Consider the following 14,532-nt stretch of genomic DNA (forward strand, 5'->3'; position numbering starts at 1 on the left):
GTTTGTTTTATTTTGTTTTGATTCTCAGGCCCGAAAGCCTAGGATAGCTGACTATCAGTCTTGGGAGAGAAAGTAACTGGCTAAATAATAACATGGCTAGAGAATATTAAAAAGAAAAACAGTGTTTAGGATAACAGTAGACCAGCAGTTCCAGAGAAATTCAAATCCACTTTGTAACTCATTACAAAAATGTAGACTGGTAAATACTTACTAACCTGACCATCAAAGCCATCAAAGGCAACACTTACAGACTCTAGACAACCTTTAAATACCATGCAAGGTTTCCTATTTGCTCTCTTTGAAACTCTGTATCAAAACATCAGACCTTTACACTGGCTCCATGCCGCTTAATTGAATACCATTAACTTGATACATGGGCTCCCTACCTCCACTCTCCCCCTGCCTTTGGAACGCAATGGCCTCCAGAGGAGAATTCTCAGGACCTTCCTCCCCGTAAACAACATTCTACCTTCGCATTCCAATTTGTAGCTGAGTCCTGCACTTCAGTTCACTACACAGAGGCAGTTAAGGGTAGAGAATGAAAGACCACCGTACTCCATTAAAAACCTCTCAGCATAACTTCAGCTACAAATCTTGAGATTTACTGCTCTTTAATTTATGTATGTATGCTGCATGTGGGTGCAGGTGCCTGTAGAGGCCAGAAGAGGGCGTCAGATCACCTACAGATCAGTTACAGGCAGTTGTGACCATCCAATGTGGGTGCTAAAAATGGAACTCTGACCTTTTCCAAGAACAGCAAATCTGTGTGTGTATGTGTTTGTGTGTGTGTGTGTGTGTGTGTGTGTGTGTGTGTGTTTGTGTGTGTGTGTTCTAATTTAATTTTTTTAATTTTATTTTAAAAGACTTCCTTTTATTATTTTTAATTATGTGTATGTGCAAGTCTATACGTGGGTATGTACAAGTGTTTGCATACCCAAGGAAGTCAGAGGTGCCGGACTCCACTGGAGCTGATACTTCACAGTTGCGAGCTGCTTGGAGTGGGTCTTGGAAAAACCAAACTTGGGTCATCTGGAAGACCAGTACATGTTCTTCACCACCAAAGCCACTTTAGCCCCTCACGTTTTTAGTTTTTAGTTATGCGTATGTGTGTATGTCTGTGCGAGCGTATGCCATGTGTAGGTCGTTGCCCCAGAGGGCCAGAAGAGCTCTGAGGAGCTCGTGGAACAGGAGTGACAGGTGGCTGTGTGCTGCCCGGGACAGGCGCTGGGAAGCAAACCCAGAGTAATTAGCAAGGTCTCTAACTGCTGAGCTATCTCTGCGCCCTCAGCCACAGACCCTTCAGCTTTCTCCACCTAGCTGAGGTAGGCGGGTAAGAAGACCATCGCTTTTGGATGGTCTTCCAAAAGAATCTAAGGCTTTTTTTCCTTTTTAAACCTTTTGCAACAACATTACACAAGGCTCTGTGCTACACCCAGCACTCAGGATAAATCTATGCATAAAAGTATTCAGGACAGAATGCCTGCATCGCTCATCACCGTTCAGTTCACCCACCCTGTTTGACCTCTCAGTCTCCCAGCTTGGGGAATGTGGATATCTGTGGTCACTGGTAACGGGTGTACAGTCTAGGGAGTGCCTCTCAGAGCTGGCACAAAAAGTCAACCAAAAAGGGCAAAGCTTCCCTTTCCTCTGAAGCTTCCTACCCATTCCATGTCTTTAGAGAGAGAGAGAGAGAGAGAGAGAGAGAGAGAGAGAGAGAGAGAGAGAATAGCTAGCAGATGCCTTCCTGAGCCTGACAGCAACAGACGCTCATCACACCTACACACCAGACGCGTAAAGGGAGCCAAAACCTCCACCCTGCCTAAGGATGAAAACGGACAAAGACCCAAATTCCAGGAAGTGAAGGCCGCAGGCTCTGAAGTTCAAGCCAGCCTTGGCTACAAAGAAAAGGCACAAAGCTAGCCCAGGCTATGTGAGACACTGTCCAAAAAGTACATAAGCCAGAGTAGAGGCAGCCACGCGCGCACACGCCCTGAATTCATCCCATTCCAGAAGGCAGTAAACAGTAGTAGGGATCGCTCCTTTGATTTTTGGCGGAGATCAAGCGGAGAACTATGAGGGATTAGCTACAGTTTGGTAGGGATGTAACCAAACCAGAAACAACACAAGCTGGGGTTAGCAGAAAGCACGGACTGCTCTTAGAGGATTTGAATCTCATTACCAGCACCGCGTCCATGGCTCACAACCACCCCATCACTCCAGATCCAGGGGATCTGGTGCCCTCTTCAGAGATCTGCAGAGACCACCACACATACACTGATGATTTATTTTTAAAGATTTATTTACTTATTAAATATGAGTACACTATAGCTGTCTTCAGAAAAGGGCATCAGATCTCATTACAGATGGTTGTGAGCCACCATGTGGTTGCTGGGATTTGAACTCAGGACCTTGGGAAGAGCAGTTAGTGCTCTTAACCACTGAGCCATCTCTCCAGCCCCACATATAGTTTAAAGCAAAGAGAAAACAACTTACTCTTCTTTTCACAGAAAGAAAGAAAGAAAGAAAGAAAGAAAGAAAGAAGAAAGAAAGGGGAAAGAAAAAAAAGAGCTGGGTGTGGTGGTCTGAACTTCTAATCCTAGCACTTAGAGGGCAGAAACAGACTGATCTCTGTGAGTTCAAGCACAGCATGGTGTATATAGTAAGTTTCAGACTAGCCAGGGTTACAGATAGGACCTTGGGGATAGGGGCAGCTTCAGAGCAAGTTAGCTTTTTATGTTAAGAGCTCTGAGAGTGTTTAGTCCAGCTTATGTAAGTTTCATCACACACACACATACACACACACACACACACACACACACATACGCACCATGGCATCTAATGAGAAGGTTCAAACCAAACAGTTTTCACAATGTCCTGTAGGCACACAGGAAAGGCACCTTTCTAGCTGCACAAGGAGACAGTATCTGTAAGCACCCCAGGCCCCAGGCCCCAGCAGACTGGTTGATAAGAAACTCAGTGTCGGAGCTGGTGGCTGTCTTATGTCACTTGACACCTTCAAGCCTCAATTCAGCTACTGCAGAGCAATGGAGCCTCCCACCCATGGCCTCCCCAAGGCTCCTGACACGCTGACAGGAGGTGAATTAAAGGCAGTCCGTTTCAGCCGGGCTCATCTGCTGCCTACTTTCTCTGACTCAGTTCTGTATTAAGTACTCGGTGTGGGTAAATCTGAATGTTAGAACTTGGAAAACAAGAGGGAAAAAAAAATGACCTTACAGATGATCTAATCCAGGCTTCAGCTGTACCGACAAGGGAACTTAAAGGTAGAAGCGGCTCATTGGTGGCTAGCTTGAAGCGGTCCATCAGTGGCTAGCTCAGAGACACAGGTCATAACAGCGGCCATACTAGGCAGCACTGCACCATAATGCATGACCATTGGCTGCCCCGACCTGGGAACACCAACGAAGACCTGAGCAGGGAACCAGGGTCCACAAGTCTGAACCTGGAAAAGATCCTGTGTCTCTTCACACGTCAGCATTCAGCAAGTTCATGGCACCCAGGAGACGCACTGGCTCCTCCTCTCTTCTCCCCAACTCAAGGAAAGACAGACACACCTGGCCGGAGAGCCCTTGACTTGTTAAACTAGGCTAATAGCCTACAGCAGTGGCCACCCGTGGGGAGCGAGTGTCAAGTTTACGAGTTAAGAGCAGTGCGATCTAATTAGGCATTTTTGATTACAGAAGGTTGTTGATGCTGTAACATTCCTGAACATTCAACTAGTTGAACCTTGGGATGGCTACTCCCAGACACTAACACAGAGGAAGACCAGATCCACTTTGCCTCTTCCAAATTCCTGACCTACAGAATCCATGGATGTAACGACATGACTGTTTCAAGCTGTGGGAAAGAGGTTTGTTAGACGGTAGTCACTAGAATGTCTGGGAAGTCTTTTTAAAAGTGAAGTATCCAAGATACAGTGTTTCACTGTGCTGGTTAGTTTTATGCCGGCTTGACACATACTAGAGTCATCTGAGAGGAAAGAAGTCAACTGAGAAAAAGTTTCCATAGGATCAGGCTGCAGGCAAGCCTGTAGGGCACTTTCTTAATTATTGATTGATTGATTGACTGATTAATATGGGAGGGCTCAGTGCATTGTGGGCAGGCTACCCCTGGGCTGGTGGACCTGTGTTCTACAAGAACAGGCTGAGTAGGTCATGGGGAGCAAGCCAGTCAATAAGCAGCACCCCTCCACGGCTTCTGTATTAGCTCCTGCCTCCAGGTCCCTGCACTGACTGCCGTAGATCAGAGTCACCTGGGAACTGGTCAGAAACGCAGCTCTTTATGTGGGACTGGTTCAGAACATGGTAGTGACTTAATGTACGTTCAAGTTTCCAGGTTAGACAGAAGGGAGATTTGGCAGAAACTGGCTTTTTGGTTGCATTTTTTTCGATCTCCTCCCTCATCTGTAAAGAGCATCAACTCTTCGCTTCATCATCACGGAAGAGAATAATGTGTGGTCCACCGTGTCTAAGACGGTATCTGTGTTAGCAAGCTTGGAGGAAATCCCTTCCGATTCTGTCATTATTTACGTGTGTGTGTGTGTGCACTCCACATCAGGGAAGGGGGTCCAGGAGGCCAGGAGAGCACATCAGATCCCTTGGAACTGGTGTTAAATGCCAGCTCTGAGCTGTCAGGCTGCTTCTAGACACCAAACCCAGATCCTTGGCAAGAGCAGTAAGCACTCTTAACCCAAGCCATCTCTCCAGCCCCCCATGCCTTTCAGTTAATGTTAAGGACTCTAAGAAGACACTGCGATTTATACGATCGTTAAGAGAAACAGCAGTAAGCTCTAAGACTATGGAAAATGGCTGAAAAGAGTGAGACTCCACAGACTATTTAATATTAAATTGAAAACTGTGAAAGACACGTAGCATGGCAAAGTACAAATCAAAGAAAAGCTTATCACAAAACCGTGACTGAAAATATTCAGATTACAGAAGCAAGGCTGAAGGTAGAAGGGCTGATCTATTACAATCGTTGCTTTTCATTCCTTCTATTACGTTTCTTGTAAAGCAAAAGATATTCGAGTGCTAAGGGGATTCTGCAGGAATACACGGGTTTGCTTTAATACAAGAGATATCGGTAGGGACAGTTCAGAAAGTATTTCCACTTTATCAATGACTTTGAACAACCAGTCTCATGGTAACAGGATCTCATTCCTGGATTCAGTCAAATGAAGGGCCTGGGACTGTAGTCTCAGATTCTTGAACCCTGATGTTATTGGAAAGGCCGATACTTGAGCGAGGGGAGTTGGTAAGGAGGAGTCATGTTCACTGAAGAGCCGCTGGCCTTGAGAAGAAGGGGGTTCCCTGTGAAAGTTCCATCTCAGGGGACTGATGGGCAGTAAGGGCTTGTGTGGGGAGAGAAAGGAGTAGGGAGACAGGAAGGCTACACACTGCAATTTACTTGTGGAGATTTAGGAAGTGCGACTTGACTACTGGAAGTAGGTGGCTTAGAGGGTGGCCTTTGAAATCAGAGCCCAGCCAGCCCCTAGAGCCTGCCACACATTCCTGCCCTCAGGAACTCTGCCAAGCCTTCCTCACCAGATGGACTGAGACCTTCAGAAACCGTTACACAACATAAACATTTTCTGACTTAGGTTGTCCCTGCCAGGGATTTTGTTCATAACAACTACACAAAAATGGTCAATACAAGTGATTAGACCACTCAGATTCTTTGGCCCACATCAGCCCGGGTTGACCATTAAAGACGTAAGTTTGTTCGAAGGAAATCGGGCTTATTTCAGGCCTGGCAATCTTGCTGGGCTCTGTGAATCTGAAGTAAGAGTTAACTGTTACCGTTATGACCGTTTAGGTGGGGCTTCTATTTGGAACTTGGAATTGACGGTGTTGGGCCAAAGAGGACAGACGGATTAGGAAGCTCGGACAACTTCCAAGAAGGGTGAAGAGAGTGATTCTCTCAAGACTCAAGGGAAAGACCAGTCCCGAGTGTCTACACAGACCTCCCCACTTCCTTGGGGGATCTTAACAACAAATACTAAACCTGCAACATCTTCCAAAAGAAATTTTAGGGAAAGAGAAGAAAACCTGACTCTGTCTGCTGCTATCTTGTCGTTGGGTGGTTGATACCATTGAAACCAATTCCAAAGAGGAATTTCTTTTTATGTCTTTCAAGTGTAAATTTCCTGAAATGTTTTATATTGTGACTTTCTTTGAAGACCCCGTTGATGGATCTCATAGGTCAACCCACTTGTTTATTTATTTAAAATTATTTTTAAATTAGTTTTTTTGGGGGGAAGGTTCTTGTGTAATCCCAGCTGTGTAGGGGAGAATGGTCTTAAACTCCTAATCCTCCTGCTTCTACTCCCAGAGCCCTGGGATTACAGGCATGTACCACCACTCCTAGCTAAATCAACTCTTGGTTGTTAAAGACTGTTTACATACAAAGTCCAGCACCCTTTCCTTATTGGCTTCCCTGCTGTCTGTTCCAGTTAATTTCTCACACTGCTGAGGTCACAACGGGATCTGAGTGTTTCTGGGTGTCCTGGCAGTTTCTCAGCTATTCCATTTCCTTTGCAGAGAAGGTTCTGGAAACAGCTTTAAATTCTAAACACATAAAAACCGTCTCTGCTCTGGCTCCCAGGAAGATCTGGGGGAAAAGGCAGCATTGTAAAACTCTGAGCAACCTTGAAGTCTCTGGGATGCCTACTATTCGAGTTGACTTATTTCTGTAAATTTTCCTCAAGACCTGAGTGCGTGGCATGTATAATCTTTCCTACCAGTTGAAAACAATCCTCCAAGTCTTCCGTTTATCTCTCAAATTGCCAGAAGCCGCTAACTGGTGGAATAATACAGTAGCCAGCCCAGGTGGTATCATTCTCCTTAGGGATTTTTTTAAACAGCCCAGTAGGCATATGCCTCTGAAGGTAACAGGGATAAGACAAGTAATGAAATCTTTGCCACAGTAATACACACACACAAACACACACACAGACACACTCATATACACACATACACACTCAGACACACACACACACAGACACACACACAAACGCACACATACACACAAACAAAAACACACACATACACACACAAACACACACAGACACACACACACACACACACACAGACACACACACAAACACACACATACACACACAGAAAAAAAACAAACACACACACACACACACACACACAAACACACAAACACACACACACACACACGCACACACACATACACACACACATACACACACACAGACACACACACACATACACACAAACACACACAGACACACAGACACACACACACACACACACACACACACACACACACACACACAATTAAAGGGATTTTCTTCCCTGGCATTGTGTCCTAAAGACCTTCACAGATGGGAGTTATGACCGCCATCCTTAGCCACCGATACGTTGAGCTCCAGCCTTTACCTGTGTTTCTCTTGTTTCCATTTTTCTTGCCGTGATGTAAAGTAGAAAGGGAGGCTAACACCAAGGCTTTAATAATAGATAACCACACCAGCAGAGAGAATTTACAGATGCATCCTGTGCCGGGAATGAAGAAGCCAAGGTCTGAAAACAAAGGCAAAGCAAACCCTTGTCCCACAGACACCAGAGACCGCAGAGATAAGGCTGCACATCACAGATATAAGGGACCAAAACAAGCCCAGGGATGCACGGGGGAAGGAGAGGGCAGGGAACAGGACAACAGACTAATTAGCATCCTCAGACAGAAATTCCACAACAATCAAGGTACTACTTTTAAAAATAGCCCAAAAAAGGTTATCTTGGAAATTACATAATTGCAGGAAAGAAAAAAATGAACCTAAGTATTGGAAGACAGGTGGAAGAATCTCCCAGAAGGCAGTGCGGCACCCTCAGCACTCTGAAGGCAGGAGGGGCCCTGATTCCAGGGCCAACTGGGCTCCAGGGTGAGTTCCAAGCCAGCCTGGACAGCACAGCAAGAGCATCTCAAAAATAAAGCAAACAAAAAAGAGTCCAGGAACGGTCCAGGAGAAGCAGTGTAAAAATTAAAAAATTAAACCAGAGCCTACAATCTCAATAAACCTGTGTTTCATTCTGTTGCCAAATTAGATGTTTGTGACTCATTAGTGAGTTGTGGGGGAAAGTTCACATAGTCCCAACCACCATTTTTAAGTGAATTGGAAGAGAAATAAAATAGCCATTACGCGTTAAGGGTGTACTTACACGAGCCCTTAAAATACACGTATACACTCAAGTCCAAAATAAAAAGTCTAGTCTGAAGTGTGGGCTCACTCACAGTAAAGTTGGGCAGGGAGCCGGACTGGAGATTGAACCAGACTTGTGGCTTCACACACACTGAGCAAGCCCTCTCCTTCTGGGCCACATCCCTCACCTCTGTTCTGGTTATGTTTCAGGCAGAGTCTCAAGTCAGACCAGGCTGGCAAGGGAACTCACTCTGTAACCCACGACAGCCCCAACGGCAAGGCAATCCTGTCCCTTGGCCTCCTAAGTGTGCTGGGATCACAGTTTGGAACCATCACACCCAGTCCCCCCACCCAAAAAAATTTTTTTATATCTCTTATACCAGATAATTGCTTTTAGTCCTCTTTTTAAAAATGAGATTTCGATGAACCTTTATTTTAAAACAAATTAGAAATGCTGACGGCTGATGGAAATATCTCGTGGTCGTGCTCCTTCTAACTCCAATATCATTCGAGAATATGCCCTCCCGCGGCTAGCAAGACCTCAATGTTACCTTATGCTCACATAACCACCTTGGTAATAAAGTCAGAGAGGGAGGTAGTACCACAAATAGACCAGAACTCGGGTCCTCAAAATGATTTTGTAACGTGGGAGGCCGATGACTCCTTAGGGATCTGTCTTGCTAATTTTATATGACTGTGGGTAAAACTTAAAATCTCTTGAGCAAGGAAACCATTCTGGAATCATCCGCCATGTGATGTGTGAACTGGAAAAACACGCTGCAGCTGGCTAAGTGGCGTTCCCACCTCACCCTCTTTCCTATGTTTCTCACAGTCCACTCTGTGTGCCGTGTGGGGAAAAAAGGGTAGAAAATGACCAACTTCGACGACTCCTTGCTAAGAGCCCATATTCTCCCCGGTTTGCCTTTGCTGCCGCCGTTTCTCGAGACAGGGCTTCTCTGGTTAACAGCCCTGGCTGTCCTGAACTTGCTCTGTAGACTAAGCTGGCCCCAAACTACAAGAGAGTGTCCTGCCTCTGCCTCCCAAGTGCTTGAACTAAAGGCCTGTGCCACCATGCTGGCCTTTTAGTTTAGTTGTGCTTTTGTATTTTTGTCTTTCTGGTTTCTGTTTTTTGACAGAAACTCACTACATAAAGCATGCTAGCCACAAGCTCTCAACGATCTCCCACTTTCCAAGGTCTGGGATTAGAGGTGCAGTTAATATATCCTTTTCCTCCTTGGTTAGAAATAGGTACAAACTTCCCTATGATGCCTAATTCCAATTTACTGACATAACAGTATAACCACATCTCCCAAGGAACCTAAGTTTTATTATATTATTTTGCCAATGCAGAAGAACCAGACACCCAAAGACTCGTATCTTTAAAAACCACTCTTATCATCCAGGGTAGATGTAAAAAACAAATGAGTCAGGGTTGAGAATTTAGCTCAGCGGTAGAGCGCTTGCCTAGCGAGCGCAAGGCCCTGGGTTCGGTCCCCAGCTCCGGAAAAAAAAGAAAAGAAAAAAAAAAACAAAACAAATGAGTCATCTTCCTATATTAATATTAAAAGATATCAAAGGTCATTTAAATATCTATAAGCAAGATGCATGCTTCTGTGTATACGTACAGTTGTATTCCTATACTTTCAGAAAAATGAGTCATAAATAAATGAGAAAAGAGACAGATGCGGTGGCACAGGTCTGTAATCCAATGATTGGAAGGCAGAGGCAAGAGGGTCGAGGGTTCAAGGACACCTGCCACTAGTTAGCATGTTCAAGGCTAGTGTGAGCTACGTGAGACCTTGTCTCATTAAAAAAAAAAAAAAAAAAAGCAAATGAGTAAAACGAAGTAAGGAAGGAAAGAGAACGGGAAAGGAAAGGACGCGGCCAGCGGGGGGTGAGAAGACTCTGCTTGGCATACTGCATAACATACTCCGCACAGATGGCAGAACCACAGGATTCTCAATCTGCACCCAAGGAAAACTGCCGTGTCAGCGTGTCCCACTCCTCACCCCACATTCTGACACAGAGAGCTGTTCAGAAGAGATCTGTGGTAGGAAGGTTTCCACGTCCCTTAATAAAGGACTCTGGCCTCACCTTGCAAAGTTAACCTATCTATGAGCAGCCCGATGCCAGCTGCCTACCCTGGGTGGCGGCTATGGCTCCCCCTGCTCTTGTCATGGGGCAGCTGTTACACACCAGGTGCTGTATGGGACCTTGGGCACAAGGGGAATCAATACAAGGTACCTGCCTTCAGGGAGTGCACAGCCTCCGGCAGACAGATATGGGAAATTTACAAATAATACAGTGTGCACAAAGGCAGAGTGTACACCTTTGCAATTACCACAGTGCATGTAAAATATTTTCCCTCTCTCTTCCCACAGCTCTCCAAGGTGACGGCCTCTGGTATAAGTGCTGATCTGCAGTTGTCTTGGGTTCCTCTGGGTCAAGCATGGCACCGGCAGGAATTTTGTGCCCGCCTAACAGCAATGCTACTGTATTATGTGAAACAGATCATGTAGGTCTTTGCGTTGTAGGCTGACAAACAGTACGTGGATCGGCTATTAACCTGGACCTATGCCGCGTTCTAATGCTGGAATTTCAGCGTCAAGACAAACATCCTTAGTCTGACAAGCCCTCTGATCTTTCGGTCCTCACTGACGAAGTCCCACAAAAGAAGGAATGAAAGCTAAGCCTGTTTCTTTTCTTAGAAATCAATGGATTTATTCTCCCTTGTTCTTATTGGTAAACACCGAAGACTTTGACCCAGTAACTCTGAGCTTCTGTGAATGCGTGGGTAATCTTTTGCAACCTCAGAAAAGCACTACTTCTCAATCTGACAAGTTGCCAGTATTTATTTAAGGACCTCTCACTTTTCAGACCTAAGAATTCCCAGAAGATTTCATTACAGTGTCGGTATTCTACCCACTCGCCCTTTCCCCTGCTCTGAGCTCTATCCAAAAGCACAGCCAGCAAATATACCATAAAGTGCAGTTGTGATTACCAAGCCACAGCCCGAGGGAGGAATTGTTTCCATTTTTAAATACACTGTTGCTTTAAGGGGACGTTCTTTGAAGAAATATGAAACCCTGCCACAGCGTGGACATCAAAATGTACTCGGTGTGGTGTGGTGTCATTCTAGCAAAGACGCCGGTCGGTTGGCCTAACCTGAACGGAGCACCCTGCATTGACTCCTCTCAGGTCTGGAAACAGAACGGCCAGTAGGAACACGAGTAGACCCAGAGAGGTCCCATCAACCACACGAGAGTCGGGTCTGTGAGCCCAGAACAAGAGAGCACCCCACAGTTCAAGTCAATTCTACCAGCTCCAGATAAGGGTCCACCCGTGTCGGCGTGCCAATGGATAGATGCTCAGGCCACACTCCCCACAAGCTCTCACTTTAAAAGGATCTAGCACAGTGGCTCTAAGCACGACCAAGTGATATTTTAGCATTTACCACCAACCATCCAGAGCTATGGATTCTCTTCAAACCCCGCAAAACTAAGTCTTTTTCTATACACGAATGACAAGGCTTTAGTTCATTCAACAGTAGGTAACAGTGGCATCCCCTAGGGTTTAAGAGTGGCAAGGAGAGCAGATACCAGTGGTCCGGAGCACATGCCCAGCCTGCCTACCGATCAGGGCTCCGTCCCCAGGAGCTGAGAATGAATGAATGGGTGGATGGATGGATGAATGGATCCACTCACCCACTCACATACGTAAACACGAACAAACACGGACAACGGTTAAAAGTTTGAAAAGAGTAGGGGAACAAGACACACAATTCCAAGCCAGGGGAACTGAAGCCTTGACTTACTAAGAGAGGCTAAAATAGTCTACCTGTTCCCCAGGCTGCCTTCAGAGACCTCCTTATTAAACAATATAGCAAGACCTAGTTTTAGTAGAAAAATAAAACGGCAAATATGGCATGGGCATCTATCTAATCTGCAGTTTATTCAGCAAATTCACTTATGCCCACCATAAAAATACGCCACTTACATTGCCCTCCATGTGTCTAAAAACACTGTTAAATATTTTAACGTGTCCAAAAATGCTGTCCAAGGATATATCCATCATTGTGCGTAAAGTTGCATACACATCTTTAAAATAACTTAGCCATTAAGTTACTGTAAGAATCTGCTGTGGTGACTACAGGCCTCTACAAGAGTCTGCTAGGAGATGCAGAATGTTTGCGAAATGAATGGAACACGCTGGGCTCCGGTACGGAAAGGAAAGAATTCCCCATTCTTAGCCCTCATAACAATCTCATCCCCAAATTTAGCAAGGCTGGGCTGCAATGGAGCTTGATTACAGAAGGAAGCAGCTGCCTCGGTTAGCAAGAAAGTAACAAACCCTATTCCACATTCCGTCTTCAGGGAAACTCTAAAGAAGCAAGATCCACTCTTTACCGAGTCCAATCAACAGGTGACTTTCAGAGACAAACTCATACTCATTCCCAAGCCGAACCTGAATCTCGGGTTCCTTTTCTATTTTTATAAGCTCCTACATTGCCGTACTGAATGAATCCCAACCAATTTCTTCTCAGAGGCTTAGCATAAAAAAATGCCAAATATTCACATTATTTTGGGGCATTTCCCCATACCATTGCCTGAAACGCAGTAGAATTAATAAGGATCCCACAGTTACGACTTTTCAAATGCAAATGCCTTGCCATCAAGAAAATGCAGCCTCTTTTAACATCCCCCATGCCAGTGCCTAAACAGCTCCGGGATCAGGACTCTGTTTGTTTCCTTGAAAATCAAAATTCCCGCATTACTTACTGATACCATCTCAACTCAGCACCTCCAACAACCTGAAGATTTTAAACGACCCAGCCTTGTACTAAGGTGTTTGCTGTATAGGCTCCCAGCCCCCATTTCATATACAACATCCTCAGGCAGCTCTGCTAAAGCGGGCAAACAAGAATCGCGGGAACTGGACTCCATCAATAGGGCCTTGGGTTGATCATTTGCACGCTTCAGACATCGGCTTTCCTAAGTGAAAGATGTGGCCTGCGCTACACATCTCCATCCGGTCCCTTCACGTTCTAGGAGCCTGGAAGCCTGAGTGCTGACTCCGGCCAGGGTTCCCTGCCTGAGAGGCATCGCTCTGTACGAGAGGGGACGAGAGGGGAGGGGACCCTGCACTTGCAACCGCTTCCCATATGAGCGTGGGACAAACTTGAAGCCACCCTCGCTAACAATGGGAGAGCGCACTCGGGTTTTCCGGGCTCAAACTTGGCAGTAGCCGGCGGGGTGGGATTTACCTTTCTCCCTGCTTGGTGTTGGAAGGAGGAGGGTGCAGGACCGTCTGGTTCCCTTCCATCTCCACCACGCACTTGGTGTTCAGTTCCAGCTCTGAAAGCACAGGGGCAGGGCGATGTTGCAAAGTGGAGCATCCGCGGCCGTAGCCGGCGCGCGTGGCTCGGTCCCGGCAGGCAGGGAGACGGCGCCCCGGGCACATAGTGGCTGCAGCCGGAGCCTGGGCGCCGCCTCCACCCGGGGCCACGCCGGGCCACCCGGGTGTCCCCGATCCCCGGCCGCCCCTACAGTTTGCAAAGTTGCCCCCCCCCTCAGCCCCCGCCCTCGGCCGGAGCAGAAATGCAAAAGGAGCTGGGGAAAGTGGCTCACCTCTTCGGTTCATGGGCCGGACCCGGACGGCAACTTTTACCTTCGTATCCGACATGTTGGCGGCGCGCTGCTCCGCCCGACGCGGCCCCTTCAAGCGCCGCGCCGCCGCCGCCGCCGCAGCCGCAGCCGCGCGCCCCCCGAGCGCGGCTGCCGCCGCTCCGCCGAGAGCTCCGAGACGCAGCGCCGAGGCGCGCGGGCCATCCCGGGGAGCGCGACGCGGGCACGGCCGGGCCCAGGGAGGGGCGGGCGCGGGGCGGGGCGCAGCGGCGGGAGGAGGCCGCGGGCCCAGGCGCCGCTCTAGCCGCTCGGGCCGGGCCGTGCGCGCAACACCGCGGCCCCTCGCGGCCGCCGGGGGCCGGGCAGCGTCGCCATCTTCCGCTCCGGGGGCCGCGCCCGGGGTGTAAGGCCGCTGCAGACCGGGAAGGGGCGCTTTACAAAGGCGAGCGGTTCCGGCCTCTGGGCAGCGGAGACCGGGGAAGGGGTGCCCTGCAAAGGCGATCGGGCTCCGGGCTGCTGGGCCTGGAAAAGGAGACCCCTCCTTTGAGCTGAAGTCACCTTCAGGGGCCGCTGTCACCCTCACAGCCAGGGCCCTGGGGCGGTCTGAGGGGCTTTGGAGAGGGTGCCGGGTGCGCAGGCCTAGTCCACACCATCCTTCCGCCTCCAGCGAAATCCACAGCGCACTGCCCCTCGGCGCCCCACACTGAGCTTTGCAGCGGTATTTTA

General features: G+C 47.7%; 1 protein-coding gene across 1 annotated transcript in view; it reads right to left on the reverse strand.

The window, feature by feature from the left end:
* The window catches only part of Kif13a (kinesin family member 13A), a 184,538-nt gene extending 170,385 nt beyond the window's left edge, over window positions 1-14,153 (reverse strand). The window contains exons 1-2 of the mRNA XM_032885303.1: window positions 13,810-14,153; window positions 13,446-13,536 (exon numbers count right to left, since the gene is read on the reverse strand). Of these exons, the coding sequence (XP_032741194.1) occupies window positions 13,446-13,536; window positions 13,810-13,864 (146 nt within the window). The 5' untranslated portion in view covers window positions 13,865-14,153. The remainder of the gene's footprint in view (window positions 1-13,445; window positions 13,537-13,809) is intronic.
* Window positions 14,154-14,532: the final 379 nt, after the last annotated feature.

This window comes from Rattus rattus, chromosome 14 (assembly GCF_011064425.1).
Source record: "Rattus rattus isolate New Zealand chromosome 14, Rrattus_CSIRO_v1, whole genome shotgun sequence".
NCBI lineage: Eukaryota > Metazoa > Chordata > Mammalia > Rodentia > Muridae > Rattus > Rattus rattus.